This window comes from Ciconia boyciana, chromosome 3, assembly GCF_034638445.1.
Source record: "Ciconia boyciana chromosome 3, ASM3463844v1, whole genome shotgun sequence".
NCBI lineage: Eukaryota > Metazoa > Chordata > Aves > Ciconiiformes > Ciconiidae > Ciconia > Ciconia boyciana.
Genome location: NC_132936.1, coordinates 30490339 through 30515351, shown reverse-complemented (window position 1 = coordinate 30515351; position 25013 = coordinate 30490339). Strand labels below are relative to the sequence as shown.

Sequence of the window (25013 nt, the reverse complement as noted above, 5' to 3'; positions counted from 1 at the left end):
TGCAATCAAATCACATAATTAACACTGTGCATACCTATTGGTAGTACAGAGAAGGTAGCGTGTACCAGGAAGAACTGAATTCCCACTATAGGTACAAACACAGTTGTACAGTAAAAATAGTGAATGAAGTAAGTGCAAACAGCAGTTTAGTGTTTGAAATGATTTATTGGTATTAAGTGCAAAGGTTAGATACACTGTAGTTTTGACAAAATATTTAACTACAATTGACAGTAGTTAGAGTCACTCTTCGAAGATCTCCAGGGTGCAGAACAGTAATATTTTATTAAAGAAATAAATTCCAGCTAGAAATGGAACTCCCACTAAGCAGCTTTACCACTAAGAAAGACTGGTTGTAAAGGTCTTCCTTCCTTTTTTTTTTTCCAATAGTCAACTTCAAGATAAAAGTAATACTAATAAAATTTACTTTTTGTCCATGTATTTCCTGTGTTCCTCAGAAAGTAAAGAAATAAGCCCAGAGATAAAGTTTCACATCAAAGTATCATGGCTGAATTTGCTTTGTGCCATCCTAATTGGAGGACTGAAGATTTATTTATTAATTAAAATGAAATTATTAGTTTCAGGGTATTTGAAGAATTGTTGCCATCACTAATCTCCCCAAAATATGTTCACAAAAATATTTGTTAAACTGCAACTTTCTACAGGTGTTCTTGTAATTTAAAAGGATACTGTGTAGGAATACTCATAGGAGAATGAAATGGTGGGGAGGGCTAACTAAATATAATGGTGTTTTAACTGACTTACCATCTGTAATTCTTTGCAGTGCTTGTACTGTTCTTTTCTTCAAGTGTCAGTGATTGAGGAGCTTGTCCATCCTATACCAGCACATATTGAGTTAAATTCATCTTGCAAGAGCTTCCTATCATGCTGTTGCCCAGACACATCTGCTCCTTCCTCACTTCTCTTCAGGTTATGGTAACTGTCCCCCAGCACGCCTAGTCTACAGTCCTCTTCACTAGGTTAACAAGCAAAAACACTCTTGCACCACCTTGGTTAGATGTGTCAGCAGAACAGCCAGGTGTTTTGCTGGATGAGTTGGCTGCTGGTCAGGACTTTAACCCTCATTGGTGGGACTGAGGGCCCCCATGCCTTCCTCCCTCATGCCCAGAGCGCTGCAGTCACTCCTGATGCTTCAGGTTACCCTGGCAGCATTGTTGGTGCCCACATGAAAGAGTAGCAAGGGTTAACCCTGAGTGGGCTGGGCAAGCCTTGCGGGTCCCTGTGCAAAATCCTGGATCCTGGCCCTGCCAGACAGCAAGCCTCTGGAGACATCAGGTCAGACTGGCAGACTGACACCTCCGTACTCTGCAGACAGTAATGGTCTTCAGTAATAGTCTCACTCACCTTTGCCCCCTTCTGCAGACACAAGGTGTGGGCTGTGCTGGCTCTGAGGGGTCTCCTGAAGCATCTTGTTTGCCCTCAGTGGTGCCCTGGGCAGTTGCAGGTCTATCAGGAGCTGTCCTCCTGTCACCAGAGGTCACAAGCTTCCGGCCTCTCCCCTGTCCCCGGTCTCCCCCCTCCCCCCCCCCCCCCGCAGGGGGCCATAGCCTCCAGCTGTGCCTGCTCCTTTAGTTCCTGTGGCTCAGCTTCTTCCCTCCCTACATTTCTGCAAAACCCTCGTTTTCCCTGATGGTGTGCAGCTGCCTCTCTCTCCCTGCTGCTCCCTTACCTGATGACACAGTGCTGTACCAGGGCACGCTGAGAGACCCAGCCACCAGCAGTAGTGAGAGGCCAAGGGGGAGCTGTGGTGCAGGGGGCAGCTGTTGGCGTGGCAGGACACTGAGGCTGCCGCTTATGTCTTTGGCCTGCCTGCCAGCCATACTCACAGGAGGTGGTAAGCACGGGTGGATGCCCAGTGTGGTGGGCTGCACACGCGCCCTGGCTGAGGAAGCCATGGCACTGCTTATGGTGGAAGCTAACGGGCTGTCCCAGGAGAAGCATTGCTCCTCGCATGCTGTTTGCGTAAGCCTGGGCTGTGGGCTGCCCTTGGAAGTTGGCTGTTGGGCTGGAGGGGTCTGTAGCCAGCCCAGTGAAACAGTCCTTGCTCTGACCTTTTCATTTCATTTTTCTAAAACTTTTTGTCACTTCGCATTCCCCAGTTTTAAACAAACGTAATTTTCTTATGACCACAGTTATATACTGTTGTAAGGGATCTGTTCTTTCGTTATAAAAAATAAATAACATTTCCAAATAGCAAATTCATAGTTCATATTTTTCATGAGAGAGTCTTTCCCGCAGGCAATGAGGCCTTCCCTTTGAATGTTGTAAGTTATTTCTAATTAAAGGGATAGTAAATGATGTAAAAGATGTGTCAATGAAAGAGGAAAAAATGATAGCTTGAACAGGAGTGTTTTATCCTAAGGTGTAACATAACAAAAAAGAAGAGCAGTAGAAAAAAGAAAAACATTTATTAGAATCCTCTCTGTGCCTGAATCTGTACAAACTGCAGAGTATGCATTAGACATAGAAATATCCAGAGACAAAAGCTCCATCATCCACAGGATCATATGCTCTTGTGCATATTAAAAGCTTTGATTATCTCTCCCTGCCTTTAAAAAACAAGACTTACAGTTGTCTAGCTCTAGAGAAGTTTTAAATTTGGAGACCTCCATTCTGAAGCTGATGCAGCTGAAGCTCATTGGAACGGAGGAAACCCAGTAGGTGCTGGCAAGAGTTAATGAAGCTTGCCAGTCAGCTGGGCTGCAGACCTGCCTGTGTATGCGCTTACCACCATTACAGCTAGGTCTCAAACCTTTTAACATTCTGACATTAATGTGAATTCATGTAAACAGAAAAACATGTAGAGCTGTATGTACACAGGGGAATGAGCTACAACTGAAAGGATTTTATAGGCCAAAGGGCTTTCCTGTTTCTTAGGAAAGCAAGTGTTAGACATTCAGAGTGAAAGATAAAATACAGCTTCAATTTTTTATTTTTATTTTCTAAAGGCTTGGGTGATGAGCACTCTGCTTTAGGACAAATAGCAATCTAGGAAGCCAACTCTAGAGGTCAAATGAAAAAGCTGCATGGAAGTGTAGTAGAAGAATTATAAGCAAAGCTTATGTTCTATCAAAAGAGATTGTGTACTGTTACAAACAATGTGAGAATTTTTATAGGTAAAACCACAGCAGTGGGTTATGTTAATAGCTATTGTGGGAAGGTATGTAACCATTTGTGATTCAAGTGATTCAAACCCATTTTAGGGGTTTTACAAAAACCTGGAGCCTGCTAAATATTTTTCAGTGCTTTCTCTCATTAACTCTTTCCATATTTATGGACGTAAAGCAATTGCAGCACTTTTACTACCGATCTGATTCCTTTAAAAAGCTTTCTGGTTAGCAGCATGAATATATCTCCCATGTAGAAGCCAAATTGGCCCCAAATCCATGGAATAACGGAATGTATTGTCTTGCAAGGCAGTATCATTTGTGGCCATAGGAAGATAAAAAAACATGGATGTCAGTGAGAATAAAGTACAATTTTTTGACTGCAGTGCTCTGTGTACTTACTACAATTATACATAGAAAGCTAAAGGTAGAAGCCACTAGCTTTTGCTTGTTTGGTCTTTCTTGAAATTTGGTAGCTAATCCAGTCTGGCCTGAGTTACCAAAGTTAGATATAGCTTCAGGAATCATGAGTAAGTTGCTTTGTTCCCCCACCCACCTTTTTTTTCTCCTCACAGATTTTACTCTCTTGCAGTGAGATTTCTAGGGGCTCAGATGCCTTCTGTTAGCAAAGCACCAAAGAACTGACATAATTTTGACCAGTTTTCACATGTCTACTTAATTATGTGCTGAACAATGAAAAAAAAAAAAACCACAAAACCTCCAAAAACCTGAGAAGATACAGAAGGAATCAGGACTGCAGGAAGGAGATATTCCATGCAGCTTTGCTGTCCTTCAGCCAAGCTGATCTAAGTGGAGTCAAGAAAAAGCGTTGGTTAGATATCAGTATCTCAGGAGTATGGGGATAACTGAGTGGTTCCATGGGAGAAGCAAAACAATGTGCAGGGGCAGTTCAGGGCAAATGGGAAAGATTTAGCGCTCAGTGGCAAGCTCAGGAAGGAAAACAAACAAGGGTTAGGGATTGGAGGTAATCCTCTAAAGCTGTGTCTGCCCTTTCTTGGAGAAATGGTCCTGTTTATAAAATTGAAGTTTTCTATGCAATTTTGTATATTTTTTGAGTTTTCTGAAATTTACATGTACAGACTTATATTTCAAAACAGAATTTTTAAAGATTAAATACATTTAACATTATAAGGTCATCTTCTTTGCATCACTGGTCATTGATTGGCATTGCTTGAAATTTTTGGTTTGTTTTACTGTGTGTTATATGTGTACATATATTACTGATTTGTTGCTGCTTCTCTCTTCACTTCTTCCTGAGAATTTGTTAAGAAGAGCTTTGTTTCGGGATTTGACCACAGTGACTCTGATTTTGTAAATAGGTTTCTGAAAAGTCATGAAAGGATAAAATTCAGCATAATCTTACAGTGATATACAGGAGAGCAGGATTAATAGTTTGTAATTTATCCCAGTATCATTGATGTTTAGAATTTAAGCATATATAGTAATGTATTTGCTATTGGAATTGGTGTCAGAACAGATTAAAATTTTGCCTATGTTGGAAAACAGAAATGGGATTTGTGACCTTCAGAGATACTCAGAATCACTGTATAGATGATTCAGTGAAACCTGAGCCAAGCAAAATGGAATTACTCACTTATTATGTGTTATGCATTGTGTCTAGGTTCATATTGTTGTACTGACTTTTTTTAACAAGATGGGTGAGTTGTTAGTATTACTTCAAATTTTTATCGGTCTCATAAAGTTGGTCAAGTGAATAATTGTATGCTAGATGATTCCTCAAGTGAGACTAAAGCATACTTCTGCTTGTGCAAAAATCAAAATACCATAGCTGTCCTAAAATGAAACAACTAAACTCATCATGTTACATGTGTGGAAGAGGACACACATTTTTAATTCCTTATGAGCAGATAAATATATTGATCTGTGTCTCAGTTGAAATATTAGCAAGTAAAAAAACTAAAAGTAGTGCATGGCTGTATGCATTTGTGCATGAATGGATACCTATGTGCATGTTGAATACTCTCTTCTTGTAAAAACACAACATATGAGAGAGAAAGGATGGAGCGGGAAAGAAAAGAAGGAAGAAATGAAAGGAGGGAGGAAAGGAAGACAATGAGGAAGGAAAGATAAAGAAGAGAGGAAAGGAGGAAGGAAGGGAGAGAAAGAGAAACAAAGAAAAGAAAGAAGGAAAAGAAAACTAGAAAAAGATAAGAACAAAGTAAAAGAGAAAAGAAAGGAAGACAGAAGGAATGACGGAAAGAAAGAAAGGAAAGAAAGAGGAAGGAAGAAAGAAGAAAAGAAAGGGAGGGAAGGAAAGAAGGAAAGAGAGGAGAAGAAAAAGGAGAGGAGAGAAGAGGGAAAAGGAAAGGAGAGAGGAGAGGAAAGTGAGGGAGAGAGACAGGGAAAAAAAGAAAAATAAACCTCTTTTAAGTGTACTCTGTGTCATCTGATGGGCTTGCAGCCATGTGTTCACATACTTTTTCCATTTAAATAAGAGCTGCATCTGCCCTTGCCAGGTATGGCACAGGCTGCTGGAGGGTAAGAGGGGTCTAGATAAATCAAACAAGCTAGGTGTAGTCAGAGGGAAATGTTTAGCTTTCACCCTAGCAACATCCCATTGTTTGTTTCAGACAGAAATCGTTGACATATTTGATTAAGATGGCAATTTCATAATTACGTGGTGGAATATCTTCCTCCCTTTCCATAATGTTTTGGTTCTGCAAAGACTTAAAACTCATTTACTCTTGCATCAAAAACTATATGAATGCCTAACTTTAAAAAACTATTCTTGACTTATGGGGAGCCACAGCTGCTATATATGTTCCAAGTGCTATCATCTTCATAGCCTTTTCTTTCAGGCATTGATCCTACTTGTCTGCTTAATATAATTTGATCTAAACCTTTATGTCTAGTTTTATAAGTTCTCAGTGTTAGTAGTCTTCTCAGTGTGTCACAGAAGAAAACTAACATCAATTGTCAAATTCATGTCTATCTCCTTGACAGATGTAAAAGAGTATCCTATATCTTTGCCACCATTAGCAGAATAAGAAGGCAGTAGCTGAAGAAGAAAAATGTCTTTGTACCCTTATATCTCCCAAAATTCTATTTACAGATTTAAGTTATGCTCGCTATTACGGTGATTCTTACCTGGAATTTCAAGGCTTGCATTTGAACATGCAAAACTTCATCCACTTGGAATTTAAGACCTATAATCCTCATGGACTCCTCCTGTATATTGAACGGAGTCCAGAAACAACAGGACATTTTTTAATTCAGCTTTTCATCAAACATGGCACCTTACAGGTAAGGCATCAAAATCTCCCACTGAAGGAGAAGTAAGTAAAAGTTAGGATCTGTAAAAACTTTAATATTTTTTTCTGTTTCCTACTGTAGAAGATAGTAGATAGACATACAGAGAGTCTTGAGATTCTTTAGTATTTGAAGGAAAATAGTTGTCAAACTTGCTGTTAGGTCAAATTCATGGCTAATATGATTAATATGTCTCACAAGAGGTGATGCTTGAGGAAAACTGAATAATGATTGTAATTAGAATGTCTCGTATAAAAAGTACATATTAAAGGACAAAAATAAAGAATGTAGATTTTGTCTTTGCAACTGGTACAAATTAAGGTATTCTGTTTTATATACGAAGCCTAAACCTACCTAACCTCTTCATGTGCAAGTTCATTAGAATTGTTATAAGGGAGGCTGTGGAACTGAGTGAATTGTCATAGGAAAATTTACTGTGTAAGGGAATAGAGGGTCTTTGTTACCATGTGACTCTGAGTAGAAACCTTTTACTTCATCTGTCATGTTAATTCACAGTTCCACAGGATCCCAAAAAACATTTGCTTGGTTTTTGTGGACAAACTAAATAGGAATACATGTCTTTATAAACATTAAGGAGTGAAGTGTGTATCCCAGTATGTCTTTACCTTTGGCAAATTATTCCTTCTTTTCTGAGGAAGAGATGAAGCTTGAGCTTTATGAAGAGATGGGCAGATACTAAAGAGGCTATAAAAAGATAGTAAAAGAGAAGTTACTTTTCTCATAATGGATCTTCTATTTTCCTGTTAAAAATTTCCACAAGTTTGGCTACAATTATATTCTTCTGCAAGGATTGTGAAATGACTGTTAGGAACAGCATATTTGAGTTATATTTGCCTTCATGTTTAAAGAGCATGATCATACTAAAAAGGTATACAAATTGCAGATAAACAGAAAAAGAATAAAATAACCTTTTACTTTCATTTGTTATATTGTGATTTACTGTGTTTTATTATATTGTGACTATCTTTATCCAGAACAAATGAGATTAGTCAGGGGCAGGAAGTTATCCAACGTTTAGAAAATGTTGACGGCTTTAAGTCCATCTTGCTTGTATTCATGGTAAAGTAATGATGCAGAAAAATATTTTTCTAACATATCATAAGCACCATAAAATATGAAAGTACTTTAATTGACAAAAATCTATTCAGAGATCCCAGTGTGCCATGTTAAAACTAATTGAATTCACTTAATCATTCACAAAGCCGGTCAATTAAATGTAGATTTAAAGCCCAATGAACAAATGGTTCTAAGCTCACAATCAAGCTACAATTACAAGTAGACAAACCATGAAATCAAGTGCTTGTTCACATTAGTATAGGAAATTAAATGGTGTTCCAAAATGCTCAAGCCTGCATGCTACATTACGTGTTTGGAAGTGTAAGGAGGCCATAAAATGGTAAGTAAAATTCACCCGTGGCCAATGTTAATTTCAGCTGGGTTGCAGATGGTCAACTTCTTTGCAAATCAGGCCCACAATATCTGATTGTACAATACACAAAGATTAAAGCATTTTCATGCAGGCTGGGAAGCCTATATGTGTGCTTGTATGTTTCTGGTGCAAGGGATTCCCTGATCCAGATCTTTAATGAAACATTAGTTTTTCTTGATACACATGACATCCTTCAGGTTTTTATAAAACCATTTGTTATTTTTAAATTCAAGTTTCTAAGCCTATAGCTGTTTAATTATTAGAAATTATGTAATAAAAGCATTTTTCCCACTCTGTAGTACCAGTTTTTATGCGATGAAGCAGCAGAAGTCAAAAACATCGCTACTACTGCTAGAGTGGATGATGGACACTGGTATAAAGTGCAGATTAGGTAAGTTTTATATTTTACTGTTGTCTGTGTTTATAATTGCTTCAAAGATCATCTAGGTTGGATAGTTAGTAAATTCCAATGATATTATATCTCATGAGTGATACCTGAACGTGTGCAGTAAAATCATGTTATGGCAGTGTGGACTACAACACATCCTTGGAAAGAATGTTTAAAACTATAGTACAGTTTGACAGTGCTCATCACACCACTGAAGTGCTCAGTGGAAATAAATTTATTCTCATTGAAATCATGTACCATAGCAAAGATAAATATTCAGGCAGGGAAGCTACTGTGCAGTAGGTCCAAGCTACTTAGTGCAGGAAACAGTTTAATTTCTGACAGTGAGAGTGTGACTAATAGAAAAATATTGGAAAACAGATAGATAGATAGAAGCAGCACTGTCTTTTGTTGCTGTCACTGACTTGCAACTCGCAATAGGATATATTACTCCTGCAAAAGTAACAATACTTGCAACTGAAGGAGGATAAAATGAAGAGAAAATGAGGTAGGTAGTAGGTGTTCCATGTTCTTTGTTTCCAGATTATGTTTGTTTCCTGTCAGGGCAATGTAATGGGAAAGGCAAATGTATGTTTTGGAATAACATAAATACCCACCATTGTAAGACTCCACAAGAAGGCTGACTGAAGCAATCACATTTGGATTGAAATGCTTATAGGAAATCAAAGGGGAAAAAGCACCTGGTGTTGTCTGGAAATAGATGTGCAGGAAACCAAAGTTCAGCAGGCCTTGTAATCAAACTCATTGGTGACTCCCTTGCATTGTGAAGCTGAACAAAGTAATTCTGACCTACCAAATTATGACCTACGAAAATCAACTGTACTTGATTTTGAGATGACATCTGTGCTTTCAAAAAAAAAAAAAAAGGGGGCAGAAAAAAGAGAGAGTCAGTTTTTTGTTTAGTTGAGATTTCTAGAACAGCTGTCTAAACACAGTTCAGACCTGTTATAGATTGCCAGGGTGCACTAATCTTTTTACTAAGTTAAACTCGGAATCTGGATCACTAATAAAAAGTGGTTCCTTTTCAAATACATGTGAAAAAAGATTCTTTGCACAGGGGCAATGGTGACCTGCTTGTATTTTGTTTTTTTTTTTAAACCAAGCAAATTTACATAGATGTATCTAATGACCAAAAGTCTGTGCTGTTAGAATCCACAACCTTTTAAGAACTTGGAAGAGAAAATTTTGGTTTCATTTAATAGGAACATTAGACGTGAGTCATAGTGAGCTCTCCAGGTGCCTAGTTCCTATTAGACAGATTAAAATAGGTCCAAGTCCTCTAGTCCAGCAAGAAGAAAGAGAGCTAGCTTTCTGCTTGTCTCTCAGGAGTAAATTACTCCCTAAAAAGTTTGTGAAGGGGTACAGAAGGAACAAAAGTCTTTTACTGGAATAAGCTTTTTATAGCTAGATCTGTCCAAACGTGGCCAAATGAAGCACTTTTGCAGGGCAACTACAGCTGGACCCTTAGCTTCTATTGGAAGCTGTAGTGGTGATTGTACCCATTATATTGTGCCTTGCTGCCTCAGATATGGCAATGAGTAGTCAGTGAGAAGGACCACAGTTTATTGCTGCATTTCAGCTATCATAGCTGTCATATTTTTTTCCAGCATGGTAAACCAGGTTCAAACTCCAGATCACATGGTAAGACAATGCAAACTAACGCAAGGACCAACAGCTGGTAATTCACTGCAGTTGTGCTTATCATCCAAAAAAGGAATAACATAAAACCAAACCATGCTAATGGAAGCTAAAAGCAAGTGTAAGCTCCTCTCTGACCAGGAAGGAATAGAAGACATCTCTATGACACTGATAAAAGTGGGATTCTCTAAAACCTTGAATAACATATGCAGTTCTGTTTATTTCTCTGCTTTGACTCCCTCTCAATCTCCAAATAGAGAAAGTAGAATTGGATATTTTTTTAGAGAAGAGAGATAAAGATGATAAAGGTACTAAGCACTTCTGTGTGAACGGTGACTAAACAATCAAGGACTCTGCAAGTGCGTTAAAGACAACTGAGGGAGAATACCAAAGAAGTCTAAAAAATCCCAAGTGACACAGAGAAAGTGGATAAGGAGTGGAGACGTAAAATTTTTAGTCTGTTAGCTAGTTTGATCCGTAAGAATTCTATTGTTATTCCTTTGTTGTTCATTTTAAGAAAGATTTAAGATCCTGAAGATAACAAAAATATGAATACCTGAACCCTCAGTACTGTAGGAGACTTGAAGACAAACATCCTTTCCAGTGGCGCCGGAGCATTAGAACTGTCATGTCGTTGACATTACTCAGGCATGCATTAACTACCATGACGGTTGGACTCGATGATCTTAAAGGTCTTTTCCAACCTATACGATTCTGTGATGACGTGATGCCATGAGTGCACCTGTTTTATGCATTTTCCCCCAACTCCATCAAGCAGAAAATAACTTGAATCTATAAATCAGCCTATGTCAATAGCTGGAGAGAAAAACAACCCAAGTTCTATTTCCGGTGTTCCTTTTGAGCCTAAAAAGGAAGGAAGAAAGAGTTATCTTCTTTCAGTTGCAGAGAATGGTAATTATTTCAGGACAGCTCAGGTAAGGTGGGCCACACTGATTTTTGCTGTTGAAAGAGAAGGAATGCATACCATTTATGGGATTCAGGCTAATTAGTGAGCAATTATTAATCACCCTACTCACTTTAGTAGACTGGAAATGGTTTTTGGACATTGTTTTAAGTCGACATTGTGCAGACAACACCAAGCTGGGTGGGACTGCTGATCAGCTTGAGGGCAGGAAGGCTCTACAGAGGGACCTGGACAGGCTGGATCAATGGGCCGAGGCCAATTGTATGAGGATCAAGAGGGCTAAGCACTGGGTCCTGCACTTGTGTCACAATAACCCCATGCAATGCTACAGGAAGAGTGCCTGGAAAGCTGCCTGACAGAAAAGGACCTGGAAGTGTTGGTCAACAGCCAGCTGAATATGAGCCAGTAGTGTGCCTAGGTGGCCAAGAAGGCCAATAGCATCCTGGCTTGTATCAGGAATAGTGTGGCCAGCAGGACTAGGGAAGTGATTGTGCCCCTGTACTTGGCACTGGTGAGGCCGCACCTTGAATGCTATGCTCAGTTTTGGGCCCCTCACTACAAGAGAGACATTGAGGTGCTGGAGTGTGTCCAAAGAAGGGCAACGAAGCTGGTGAAGGGTCTAGAGCACAAGTCTTATGAGCAGCGGCTGAGGGAACTGGGGTTGTTTAGCCTGGAGAAGAGGAGGCTGAGGGGAGACCTTATCACTCTCTACAACTACCTGAAAGGAGGTTGTAGCGAGGTGGTTGGTCTCTTCTTCCAAGTAACAAGCCATAGGACAAGAGGAGATGGCCTCAAGTTGCACGAGGGGAGGTTTAGCTTGGATATTAGGAAAACTTTCTTCACTGAAAGGGTTGTCAGGCATTGGAACAGGCTGCCCAGGGAAGTGGTTGGGTCACCATCCCTGGAAGTATTCAAAAGACGTTTGGATGAGGTGCTTAGGGACATGGTGTAGTGGTGGACTTCGCAGTTCTAGGTTTATGGTCGGACTTGATGATCCTAGAAGTCTTTACCAACCTAAATGATTCTATGATTCTAAGATTTAAAATCTTAATGGTGCAGATGTCAGAAGGATTTTATTAGAAGTTGCTTCTTATTTTCATCTAGTGCATCTTCACATGTGCTTGAGTTAAGAAAATGTATATGCTGTACAGAAAAGTATAATAGCCACTGCTTTACGTACTTTGTTATTTATTAACAATTAAATATATATTGTCAACAATTAGATTTGATAGAGTCACTCTTGAAATACGTTACTTTTTTTATGAAATTAAAATTTAATTTCATAATTAATTTAATAATAAATTTAAATTTAATTTAATCAACTGTAGTATAATACAGCATAGTAAAACTTAAAATAACTTTGGTGAAAAATTGCCGTAGCTTATTCAGTAGCTGTCTAGAGCTTTGCAAACATTGTTTAACCTTCACAGAACTGATTTGCAGTGAGATAAGTAAGTTAAGTTTTGAACAATGGTATCTGGGAAGTTGGCGAAGTCAGGATGGGAATGTAGGAGATACTGAATACTATAACATAGTGGATATGCACAGTGTGGAATTGTCTTTGTTCTGCAGATGTTAAGTATTATGAACAGACATCATGGGTAATTAAAAAAAATATGGTTTAGTACTAGTTTGTTGAAAGAAACTGCACATTCTCATTACTTAAAGTATTCCTAATTGTTTGGAGCCCTTTTGATGTGGCCCTGTGATGGAAAGATTTTTGTCTTTCAAATTCACTAAGAGCAATGCATTTCAGCTACTGAAGATAAGCCATCTGCAAAGAATATACTGCCTCTACAATATCATATTAAATGAAAGAAATAGACTTAAAAGTAGTGAGTATTGTGTAATAGAAGTTGAAATACAGTGAAAATTAAGTAGCGATAATATCTTCCTTTTCTGCTTACAGGAGAACATTTTATTGCTTCCTTTATCTGACAGAAATCATTCCTGGTGTGAATAAAAGAAATGTCACACCTTTTAATGTTTGCAAATAAACGTGCATATTACTGTCAGACACTACACTGTATACAGTTCTCGTAGTTCACCAGAATATTCATGCTGAAAGTAAAATAGCAGCATTGCTGAAACACATTTTTCATGATGATGGAAGGTTGTGGCTACAACAATTGTAACCATTTAATAAAATTGGGTATAAGAGGACTGGATTTGCATCAAGATCTTGGATAGCTTGATAATTTTGCAAAGGATATAACTTTTTGCATCAGATTAGTCTTTATTTATGGCATTGGCTGCTAAAACCAACACGTTGCCAAGGTTTGCCTCAGAGCAGTGCCTGAGAATTATCTTTTAAGTGTAAGCTAGTACAGTTGTTTACTAAGTCTAGCTATTACTGAAAATAATTTCACTCACATCTGATTGTATGGTTGTGGTTTTCTTAAGAATGTTGCCAGGGAAGTGAAAGAGCTACAGTGAAAAATGGATATGGGCAATATCCCACAGGGATTAGATTTCTGCAGGGTATTGTGAAGGGAAGGAAATGTTAAAGGGACTCAAGCATTGGGAAGTTTACATGTTGGGTTTTGTTATGAAGATACACTTACCTTACTGGCAATGCAGGGCATGCTCTACCACAGTCTTCTCATTCCAGCCTTTATAAAACTGCCTTCATTAAATGCTTTAAGATTTATCTTCTTCAGTCTTTGTCATCAAAACAAGTTGATAAAGTAACATGTATTGCAGAAACAGGCCAAACTGCAGCAGCAGTATTAGAAATTTGTCCTTTTCTTGGTCTGCTTTGCTCCATTTCAACAATTATTTCAGTACTGATAATAGTAGTGTCTTAATTTCATTGATTCAATAAAAAACAGTTTTTATTTTACTTTTAATCTCAGATCACAATTGTCTATTGCTTTAGCAAATCTATCAGCTTATAAATTGATTATGCAGTAGATGTCACCAATACAACTTCTTTCTTTAAAATAAATCTGTCCGCTTTGAACTTTTTTTTTAATCAACCGTGACCATTAAGATTAGAAAACTGGTGTAGATTCTCCATCAGTCTAGAAACCAACTGCAGAATGTGGCAGTTTTGCTTTTTAAAGAGTGCATTACTCCTCTCCTTTAACTCATAATGTTTGTAGTTTGAGGTTTCCACTAGTTAACTATAGGACTTTTGGTGATTGATTGTCTTGGTTTTGAGATGTAGATGTTTTCTGATTCCTCTAGTCAGAAAAAGATCTTTCTAATCATGCCATAATGCAACATATGCTCACTTTGGAGCTTGTATATTGCTTGTTTTTGATAGCTTTTTATGAAGGCCTGAGATAATCCATATGGTACAAAATATGCTGTATTTATTATCCTTCAGAATATGCTACAAAGCTCATATTTTCCCTAGGGCTTTCAGGTAAGTAAGATAAAGTGGTTAGAAAAAACTGCAGATGCTTCTCTGTTTTGTTTATTTAATTTCACTTTTATTGTAAATTCCTATTTTTATTTTATCACAAAGGTGCCAAACATTGGCCTTGATTTTTAACATAACAGCATGTAGGTGAAGAGGTCATCCATTCGTTGTTTCAGGTAATGTGTAAATGCCATATACTCTACTTAATGAAAACGTGCTTAATGGACCTTCTCCTCAAAAAATAGTGTAAGCCACAAGATATTAATAGCAATGGTTGCTGCTTAATAAGAGTAGAAGTGTATTCAATATTTATATAATGCTGTAAGAAGTGAATTCTTGGTATAAGATAGCTTCACGCTCTTTTCATTTTCTGGGCCTCTCCCAAGGAAGCTATCAATGGACTTGCATCAGCTGCAAGATGTTTGTTGATGTACTTGGTGTGAGAGACTGAAAGAGTTAATGTCTCAAACATTGTGGTGAGGCGAGGCACTATTTGCATGGCGACGGCAGGTCTGCGAGCATGGGGTGAGAGCGGGAGTGGGTGAGAGCGGAAGCAGGACGTACGGGACGTGGAGAGTGCGTCGGAGGATGTGCAGTTCTGGATTCTGCCGGACCTGACCATCTATGGCCAGAGGTCACACAGAGTTGATCTGAGGAAGGGGCTTGCAACCGCCCAAGAGGCCCCTCGCGACCACCCCCCTCCCCCAGTGCCTGCACAGAAGATTGAGAACTTTCTAGAACAAGAACCATGTAAGTCCTGAAGGGGCATACCTGGAGGCAGGGATTAGCTTATAAAAGACATGCCCTCCCACAGGGAAGAGCGCGCGCGCCCACCACTGGAGGATTGCCACGTCTGTCATCGTCATCGTGGGATCCAAGGGTGGTGATACTTTTTCTTTCTCTTTCCTCCTCTCTTTTCCTTTCCTTTTCTTGCTTCTCTCTTCCTCTGCTCTTCCAATATATATGCAAGTTTGGGATAAATTGTGACGGGTTGCCCGGAAAATAGCTCCATTGCCAAATCGCCTCTGTTCGTTCGTTGAGCTCGCCAGTTCGTTAAGTTTGTCTGTTTGTGGAACTCGTCAGTTAATAAAGTTGCTGGCCAGCCTGTTCTTCTGAGTCATTGTCGTGACTCTACCGACCACGCAGCTCTGCAGAGAAGAGATCGGCCTTTGTCGGTACACAAACCGTTGGGGAATCGAAAAGATTCACCCGTCTCGCAACCCACCGAGTGGGACGAGACACTTGGACATAACCAGGGTTAAGCCTGATTTATATTTATTACCAGTACAAATGATTTAGGAAGTTGTTGGACCTCTAAACTGGCGACTGATAGGGTCCTCACAAACATACTATGTGGCTGTGTTGGTCTTTTTTTCAGTCTCTCCTAAAGTGCCTAGTGAAAACTAGGGGTGTATGAAATGCAACACAAATGCTGACTTATCTCATAATTTCTAATTTTTGTATAGACTGAAACTTTTCCCAGCTCAATGGTCTTACTTGGAAGAAGTCCAGTTCATTACATTTAGTCTAATTCATTTATGATTTATTAACACTGGTAATAAAATGACATTTCTCGTTTCCTAAATTCCACTGTATCATCATTCCTAATTAGGTTGTATCTGCCATTTACTGTCCAGTATCCATTGCAGAGAGGCTAACTCAATGAAAACAAACTGATCTCAGAATATAGTTTAGATGTAGAGGCTTTTTTTTTTTAAATGGAACAAAAATTATGAAAACTTTTGAAATGATACTAATGTCGAGACCTGGATTTGTAAGGTGGAAAATAAGAATGAGTTGATCACGAAGTATCAAGAAAATTGGAGCGATTCTTTTTTTTGGTTTGGTTTGGGTTTTTTGGACAGAGATAAAGAAATTTAACCTAAAATACTTATGGTGACTATCACACAGATGAACAGGAAGAAGTGAAGAATATCCCCGAAAAAGGGTATTCTGGAATACATTTGAAAGGAAGAAGATACTGACTTTGCAACAACAAAGAGTGGCTGTTGGCACAAGTAGCTCAAAAAGTGGAAAACTAATTTCTAGGTGCTGAAGATTTCTGTTACACAGTAACACTGTTACTGCCCACTAGCAGAGCATGACAGTGCCACAGAAATGGCAATGCTGGCTTGAAGCAAGAGAATCAAAGGAGATTCTGATTTATGAACTGTGAGATTAAAACCAAATATGAATCAAAAAACACTAAATAGAGGAAAAGTTTTGAAATCTTGCTAGTCAGAATATATCTTTATGTGTTTTCCAGTTCATGCTACTAACCTGTGCAGTACATTTAAAGAGAATTAATTTGATTTTAATCCTTTCACAGATAAGTAGAGGGAGCTGGGCTAATAACATTCCCTCCTGTGACTAATTTTATTCATTACTTTATCTCATAAATACTTGATAATTTAAATGTAGCTTAATGTATCTTTCTAGTTGGAGGTCAAATGTTCAAAATAAATGGTGGTGCTTCTTAAGAATAAATGTTCAATCAATAATGGTTTTCAGATTATACTATTTTTTTGTCCAAGAACCTAATCCTCCCTTTTTAATGACTTCAAGCACTATAGAAATAATGACTTTGTAGATGCTAGAGAGGAATAGCAATGTCAATACAAACCCAGCATCTCACTAAAAATCATCAGAACCATTAAACAATAATAAACTTGGATAAGCAAACTGGTCTATACATAGGTAGAATACTGAGAATGCATTGATGGTATCTGCTGCTGAAGAAATATTAAGGAAAGTGATAGGCAATCAATGAAATTATACTTACCCATTTGCTTTGTGAGTAAGCATTGATTTCTGTAGCTGAAGATTATTTTTGTGTGCAAATACCAGAAATTAGTTTCATGTACAGTCTTATCAATACAGTTATCTTCTATTAATCTTGGGTATTTTCAAAATATCAGTTAGTTTAAATTATTTTTTTTTTCTGAAAAGAGAACATCTTCAGTAGTAGAGAACTTCAGTAGTAGGACTAGTTTACCAAAACTATTACCTATTCTTTGAAGTGTCATTAACGTCAAAAACAAAACTATATTTTTATTTCGAGATTCACAAACTTTTCATTCTTTCCTTACTTACAATTGCCTTTCTTTCTCTGTCTTCAGCAGAAAAAGCAAAGAAACAACATGCCCTCTCTTACTCGCTGCTGCATGTCACTAAATTCCATATCTTTTAGAGATACTGTCTCAACAATTTATGTATTTGCCAGAGGCTTTTCCTCAGGACATGTCCTTAGCTGGCTGTCTGTTTAAGCATATTTAAATCCTGTTCTATCCCATGTGATCTATACAGTAACTCTTAACTCCATTCTTCACATTATTTATTTCCCAGACTGTTCATAATTTTATTCTCAGAATAGCCCACATTGATAATTTTTAAAACCAAGTAGTTAAAATATTAACTGACATCTTTTATACATTTGAAATATTTTTTCTGTATAAAAACTAATAGAACACAACAATATCCTATTTCTGAATGTTTTTTGTTATTTGGAAAGCACACCTAATATATATAATACACACAATCCAGTAGTTTCTTTTATATACTTAAACCTGCTGAGCCCTTTGACTTCCTAAACAAAGTGATTTTAAGTTCTCGTGTTTTCACATATGATGTCAATATATTTTATACAATATATGCATATTAATTAAGAGTAAATACACCAGATATCACAAAGGGAGCCTAGGGATAAAACAGTGTAGCATTTAGATAATATTTTATAGAACTTCTTTTCCCCTCTATGGATGAGCATGTTACATCATTTGAACACTACAGAATAAGATACTATAGGCTACCATTTTTATCTAAGATAAAATTTCTAGAACTTACTTATTTTAGAGTTTCAGACCAGAAGGGAACATTTATTTGGCCACCAAGGGACCACTAGGTTGACCTCCTCTATGTCATAAATGATCAATATGTTGTTCAGAAAGTTACAGACTTCAGTTAAATCAAACCCTTCTATTTCTTAAATATTTTCCTAAGATATATTCTGCTGTGGTCACCTCTTCCTAAACCCACAGTATTGGTGAGGAATTTATATATCCAAATGATTCCAGCTGGCAAACCCCAGCCAGTACTTCAGTGAAAAGCTGAAAATAAAAGCTGGGTAAAGATTCCTTTCTGACCTTGCTAACCCTATGTCTCAAATATGTGACCCTGACTATATGAACAAGCAGTGGCAGACATCTAAGAGGTGTAATTCACTCTCACCTCAAAGGTTTTTTTTTACCTGCTAGATATCCTTTCACCACAAAACTCAAGCTCTGCTATTAGAGAGATGTCCCAGAGAATGGCAAAACAAAAATAATTAGCCAGTTCTGTACTGGGAGAAAAATGCTGTTAGGCACTGCACATTGCATCCAGAAGCCTGAAGGCATAAGTTTTCTGAAAATCATTGTACTGAGGCAGATACAAGGCAGCATGAGTATCTGAAAGATGATGCAAGCCATCCTTTCCTCACTGAAGAAAGAGGGATATGCAGAGAGCAGGAGAAGCAGTATAGCTGTCTTGTTTATTCCGACAGAGCTGTATGAATACTGTACACTGTAACTCCTACTTAGTAAGAAGGAAGCTGTCTTTCTACTTTATCCCACATGATTCCCTTTCAGTCAGAGTCATCTGGAGGCAGGGAGATAGCTATTCTTCTGAAAGCAAATAAGCTTTGTCTCCCTGAAGGACAGGATGGAGCCTGCAGAGAGTCTGCAGCAACAGCGCAGGCTGGGAAAATCCTGAAAAAAAAAAAGCAGACTCTGTCTGCTGTAGGAAGCAAGCACTAAGGTGAGCCTTGTAAGACCATGGAAGGAAGGAGATTTTGTTCGGGACCAATAGTATATAGTAAAGAATTTATTCAAGTTAGAGAATAAATTTGCTTTCAAGCCTTTTTTTTTTAATCTATCACACTTATTTATGTATTTTCATTATTTAAAAAGTTATCTCTTAAAAATCTGGTTATCTTGTGCTCTAAACAAAGTCTGTCTTTAAAGAGGGATCTCCTTTTATGTGTTTTTGGAGAAGTCACTTCAATAAAAGAGGGACAATTCAGAGTCCCTTCAAAGGGAGACTTTTGGCCTCAGGGAGACTTGGTTGTTTTCTCCATGTTCAAGCTGCTTTGTTCTCCCTCCCTCCATTTTCTTTTTTTATCCAACTACTGGCTCATGTGCCCAGAGCTCATATAGAGAACTGATCCAGTTAAAAATATATACTTTTTTTTTGCTTTCAGCTGAGTTATTTCCTTGATGCAAATTCCTGTGTGAAGAAGGGAGGAGGAACATATGAATGCCCGTGGAATAAAGACTGGAACTTAGTCCTTTGCCTAAATTGCCAGTCAAACCATACCTATAAATGTATAAGAAATGCCAGTGAGATGATCCAGGCTCCACCATATCTACTGTACACATTCACAGTCCTCCATTCACTTTCAGAATTTCTCTAAAATGTTAGCTTAAAGCTTGTCTTCTTAAAATGAGCAACTTAACTCTTTTTCAGAAACAAGCTTTCTTTCGGAAAAAAATCATGCTGTTATACTGCTGATGTTACATGAGCATACTCCTTTTGAACATTGTGTAGTAAAGATCTCAAGATCTTCAAGTAAAGATCTCCAGACATGTCAGAATACCCTTTGCTATTCTGAAGTCTCTACAAGTACTTTGTTCATTCAACAAGAACTAAGATTTCCCAGAGAAAGAAGGAATAGTGGAAATGGACAAAACCTAGAAATTATGACAGAGAACCTTGCCATTAATATTTTCATATCTTCCAGTTAGTTTCCAGAAACTGAGAATAATGAAAGTAGACTTTCTTCTTGCATATCTGTCTCAGTATACAAAAAACCCTGCAGTGATCAAATCTAATTAAAAAAAAGATTAAAACTAAGTGGATTTGTGTGTGGCTAAATAATATTATTTTATTTTACATCAATGCAATGTAAAGAAATCTTAACTGGAATGAAAAACCATCATGAAATTGAAGCTCAGGATGTTGCGCATGTTTTTTATATTCCACAAAGAGTGACTATTTATCATAAACTTTGTATGAGTCAACAGAGAATAAGCAACTGCCTTTTTCTAACAATGTAATTGAATGCAATGGATTTAATTATACTAAATTGATCATAATAACAGTTAATAGTGACTTAATACCACCCATTAGTTTGATACAAACCGTTGTTTTACAGCCTCTTTAAGATAAAAGCTTACTTAGTCATGCCACATCGTGGGTACAAATCACATGCTACACCTTTTCAGAACCCTGCCATCAAAAGAAACACTCAGAAGTTAGAATTTAGAGTCATTGAAGAGACAAATCTGTGGTGTATAGTGATCTATTCTTGCTCAGATTATTTAACTAAATAAATAGTAAAAATGTTTCTGTCATTGCTACTTTCTTTTGCTTTGGATCTCAAAAGACCTCATCAGTCTCACTTCTAAGAATGAAAATTTTCTACTTTAACTTCTGAAATAACTTATTGCAGGGACAGAAACATAAAAACAGTAGAGTAAGACTCTAACAGGCAGCATACCTAAAACTTCGTTCTATAGTATTTTCTGAGGAACATGAAAGGATGCTTATGGGTCCTAAAAGTGGATTCAATGTTCTGTGGCTCCCTTGGCCCCATGTCACAAGCATAGAAATGATATTAAGGAGAACACAGTGTATAGAGACCAGAATTAATGTTGGCCTGCAGAGTTGTTGTAAATTTGAATTTCCACTGTGTAACTATCTTCTTATTCAGTGCAGTCTTTCACTGGAAATAAAATGTCAGTGTTGCAAGTCTAAATCCAACTCTAAACTTGCCACTGTCTGAATGCTTGAATACAGTACTCTCATTTGGGCCAAGCTTTTCACTAAATGAAATTTTATCTACATCAACTTGAAATAAGTGCATATTGTTTTCTAAGTTTAATTTCTGTAAATAGCATTTAAGGTTGTTACAATGTGAGCAGCAGGAAACTTGAAGCTCTCCAAACTGCCAAGACAGAAATAGCCAGAGGCATAGATTATTGTTTTTTCTTTAGCTAAATCTATAGTAGTAAATAAAACTGAAATCTGAAGACTGTTCTCTGGACCTGAAGCCAGCAGGCAGGTCCCAGATCATGTCTATAAAAATACTTATTGCAAAATAGATTGGCAATGTTTAAACTAGGAATGATTCCTGTATTGCACTTAACCAGTGAACTTTTTCAGTTTCAGAATTGGAGGTAATAGCTAGCCTGGGTGGCAACTGTGACAGGAACTGTGGTAACTTCATAAAAATATGGATTATTATGTGTCAGGACTTGAACTCATGTTGTGGACCTTTTTAGTTTAGTAATGTAAGTGTAACCTCTGTGAAAAGAATAAGGGGTACCATATTTCTTCATTCCCTAGAATATGAAACAAAGATTATTTTTTCCCCTTGTAGAGAAATTTGCATCATGCCTTGTCATTAGCTTTATTGTTCTTATTTATTTAGTTAAATCACTCTCTTAAGACCAGACTAAGAAATCAGCTCCAGGTCCAGGAAATATGAGTCTACTGTCAGAGGGAACGAGAAAAAACATGTTGTTGACTCATTAGTTCATCTGCAACATGAAAGTGTGTGTTATCTGGTGTCTCAGTAGGGCACAGTCGGCACCAACAGATGTGAGCAGTCTGAAATGATGCATCTTGCTGCAGAGTGAAAATTTAATGACTTTGAGTGTAACTTGTATATTTTCTATCTAAATAAATCTACTGAGGGTAATATGAGATTCTGCCTTATTCTCTAAATGTTATTACTACGGGGTTGGGTGGGTTTTTTTGCTAAAGAAAAATGTCGCACGATTGAAGAATTGTAGGATAAATCAGGCTAGAAGGGATTTCAGGAGGTCTCTAGTCCAACCTCCTACTCAAAGCAGGGCCAGCCAAGGGGTCAGACCAGGTTGCTCAGGGCTTTATTCATCAGGTTTTGAAAACCTCCAAGGGTGAAACCTGCACAACCTCTTTGAGCAGAGAGGTCCAGGGATGTTCCAATCTAACCCTTGCAAAGCCTTTCGGTTTTTAAAACCAGTACTGGGTCAAAATTGATCCCACCTTTTAAATGTCCATTAAGAAAATGTAACTCTTAATTGTCTGTGACATTGTTTTGTTGCAATTTTACAAAAATAAACATTCTACTGCAAGGAGTAGTTTGAGTATGAAACCAGAAAATGAAATCTACTAGATGCTGAGTGAAAACAGAGGGAAACAGGAGTTGGCTTGGATTTTTTAAAGCTAAGAAATCTGTAAAATAATAATTAAACACAGTGAAAATGAAATATGTTTCTCAGCTTTAATTAATCAATCAGTTGTCTTCAATAAAATCAGGGAACTTTGAGATTTTTTTTAGAATATATAATAATAAAACTTCTTTTTAATTCTTGTTGTTCACAACTCATATTTGATATAGCTGTTTGCAAACCTACTTTTGTTTTTGTTTAATAGACTGAATGCTAACATTACATCCTAAATAGTTCAAGGGTAATTTGTGAATTGTTTATTGTTGTTTAACATGATCACATTCAAAGTGAAATTGCTAAAGATGGGTGAAAGTTTCAGTCTTGTTTCTAAGAACAAGAGATTTCCCTTTCTTATCAGGAAAACCAGATTAAAGAAGCTTTATTCCCAGCGAGGCTGCACAGCGTGACTGACACTTAATACTTTATCTGGACATCCCCCTTTGCCTCCTCCTCTTCCCCCATTTGTTTGATTACCTTTTTATAATTTTAAGATAATCCAAAATATGTCATTGAATAATCACTAACAAATGTCAGCAAATAAGGACATTATGTAAGAGGATTTGGATTTCATGCAGATATTGTCATGTTTAGGTACCGTTATCCCAACAGTTATCAAATTATTATCTAACCTTTCCATCCTTCCAACCTGCGAGGCATTGGCAATGGATTTAATACTGTTTGGACAGAACTAATCTTCAGGTTATAATTAATAGGCCAGTGTTTAATCATTACATTTATGTGAGTACAAATGAGGAATCTGTGAACTATTACTGCTGGGTTGGACTGAGGCACAATTACTGGTAGCTTACCCAGCAAAAGTGCTTGAGAGTTGCTGTATGCATTTCCACATTTATAATTATGCAAAAAGCTCTGTCTTCTTACTTGACCTTTAAAGCACCCAATGTGCTGATTGTAGAAAAAGTATTTTAAAAGCCTGATGGAAATTTCATAGAGTGCGTATATGACCTGGTGATTGCATCATCAGCAAATGCTAAACAATAATGGTTTAAGGGTGTTATTCTAATTTGGCCAGACCCTGCTGGATTCAATCAAGCACAATCAAAGGTGCATGGCTGACATTCTAACAAGCTTAGGGCGAAGGCAGCTCACGCTATTGAATTGCATTAGCTTGTTTTCTGACATAAAGTACGGGGAATTAATTTCAAAATATGTTTATGTATGCACACAAAAATACCTCTGCATATCCATCATATAAGCTATTAAGGACAAGCTAACAAATATGTCTAAAGCTAACATGAAAAGAACTACATTTGTAAATAGGGTGCTTGTGTAATAGAAGTACGTACATAGTCACGTAACCAGTTACAGCATTAGCATCTCAAAATGCATAGAATAAATAGTAATTAAGAAAAAAAAAAAAAAAGAAATTGTTTGGGCAGCTTTCCTTCATTTAGCACATCTGTTAATTAGTTTAAAAAAATTAAAAATGCCTCAGTTTCCCTCCTGACCCTCTTCCACTCCAATCTTAAGAATTATGTTGCATTAAAACAAGTCTGATTTAAAATATTTCAGAAAGATTGCTATCCTATTATTATGCCCTTACTCATAGATATTGTATCCTTTTATCAGAGAGAAGAAATTTTTGATATTTAAAAATCAATATTTTTTCCTTAGAACTCTTACCAAAGCTTTCTGCTGTAGAATGAATATATCCAAAATGTCACACTGGCTTCAAGCCTTAGGAAAAACTGCTTGATCATTGCAAACAGAGCTACTGAGAATGCATGTGTGAGTTACACCCATTATCAGCAAACTTCTTGTGTAAGCAAATAAAATGGTGTGCTGCAGAACCTTGTGTATGTGCTTAGACACACAACCATTGCATAATATCTACAAAAAGTGGTAGGAAAATACTCCTTTCCTTGATTGCAGTTCTGGCTACAATTTTCTCCTTTTTCGCATTCATGTTAGTTATTAATTAGCAAGTTTCAAAAACCTTTGTAAAAATTGAGGTGAAAACAAAAAAAATCCTCTGAACTGATCCGTTAAGAAGTTTATTTTTAGTCCACAGAATTAAAACCCCAATTTATTTCTCTTCTTTAATGTTGATTTTAACAACAAAACAAAGCTTCATATTCTTCATCTGAAGTTATTTACCATAGGGTGGACAGGCCATTTGGCTTGCAAAAGCGTTTATAGTCCTGTCTGTTAAAAGGCTAATACCATGTTTGCATATTTTTCTGAAAGTATCACAAAGACAGAATTATATGGAAGACAAACATAGAGAACTGTTTTCAAATATTGCTGATGTTAAGTCTCCATCCTCTGAATTAAAAAATGATAGAAGACCTTCTCAAATAGTATGTGAGAAATCCTTTATATATCATTATCTGACAGAAGATAGTGAAGAAAGCTTTCCATGCTCTTTTTGTAACAAATAAGTTTCAGAAACTGATTTTGCATTATCAAAGATAAACTGAATTCATACTTCCCCAATAGCATCCTCACTAAATTACAGACTGTTGCTTTTATAGTTGTGTTTGGTATATGCTATTTTTACATAGGTTTTTTGTGGCACCTATATTACAAAGCCAC

The 25013-nt window shown here is 37.2% G+C and overlaps 1 protein-coding gene across 1 annotated transcript in view; it reads left to right on the top strand.

Moving 5' to 3' along the window:
• EYS (eyes shut homolog) overlaps positions 1-25013 on the top strand; it is a 944771-nt gene that overhangs the window by 626078 nt on the left and 293680 nt on the right. Inside the window, 2 exon segments of the mRNA XM_072855247.1 lie at positions 6220-6410; positions 8166-8257. Of these exon segments, the coding sequence (XP_072711348.1) occupies positions 6220-6410; positions 8166-8257 (283 nt within the window).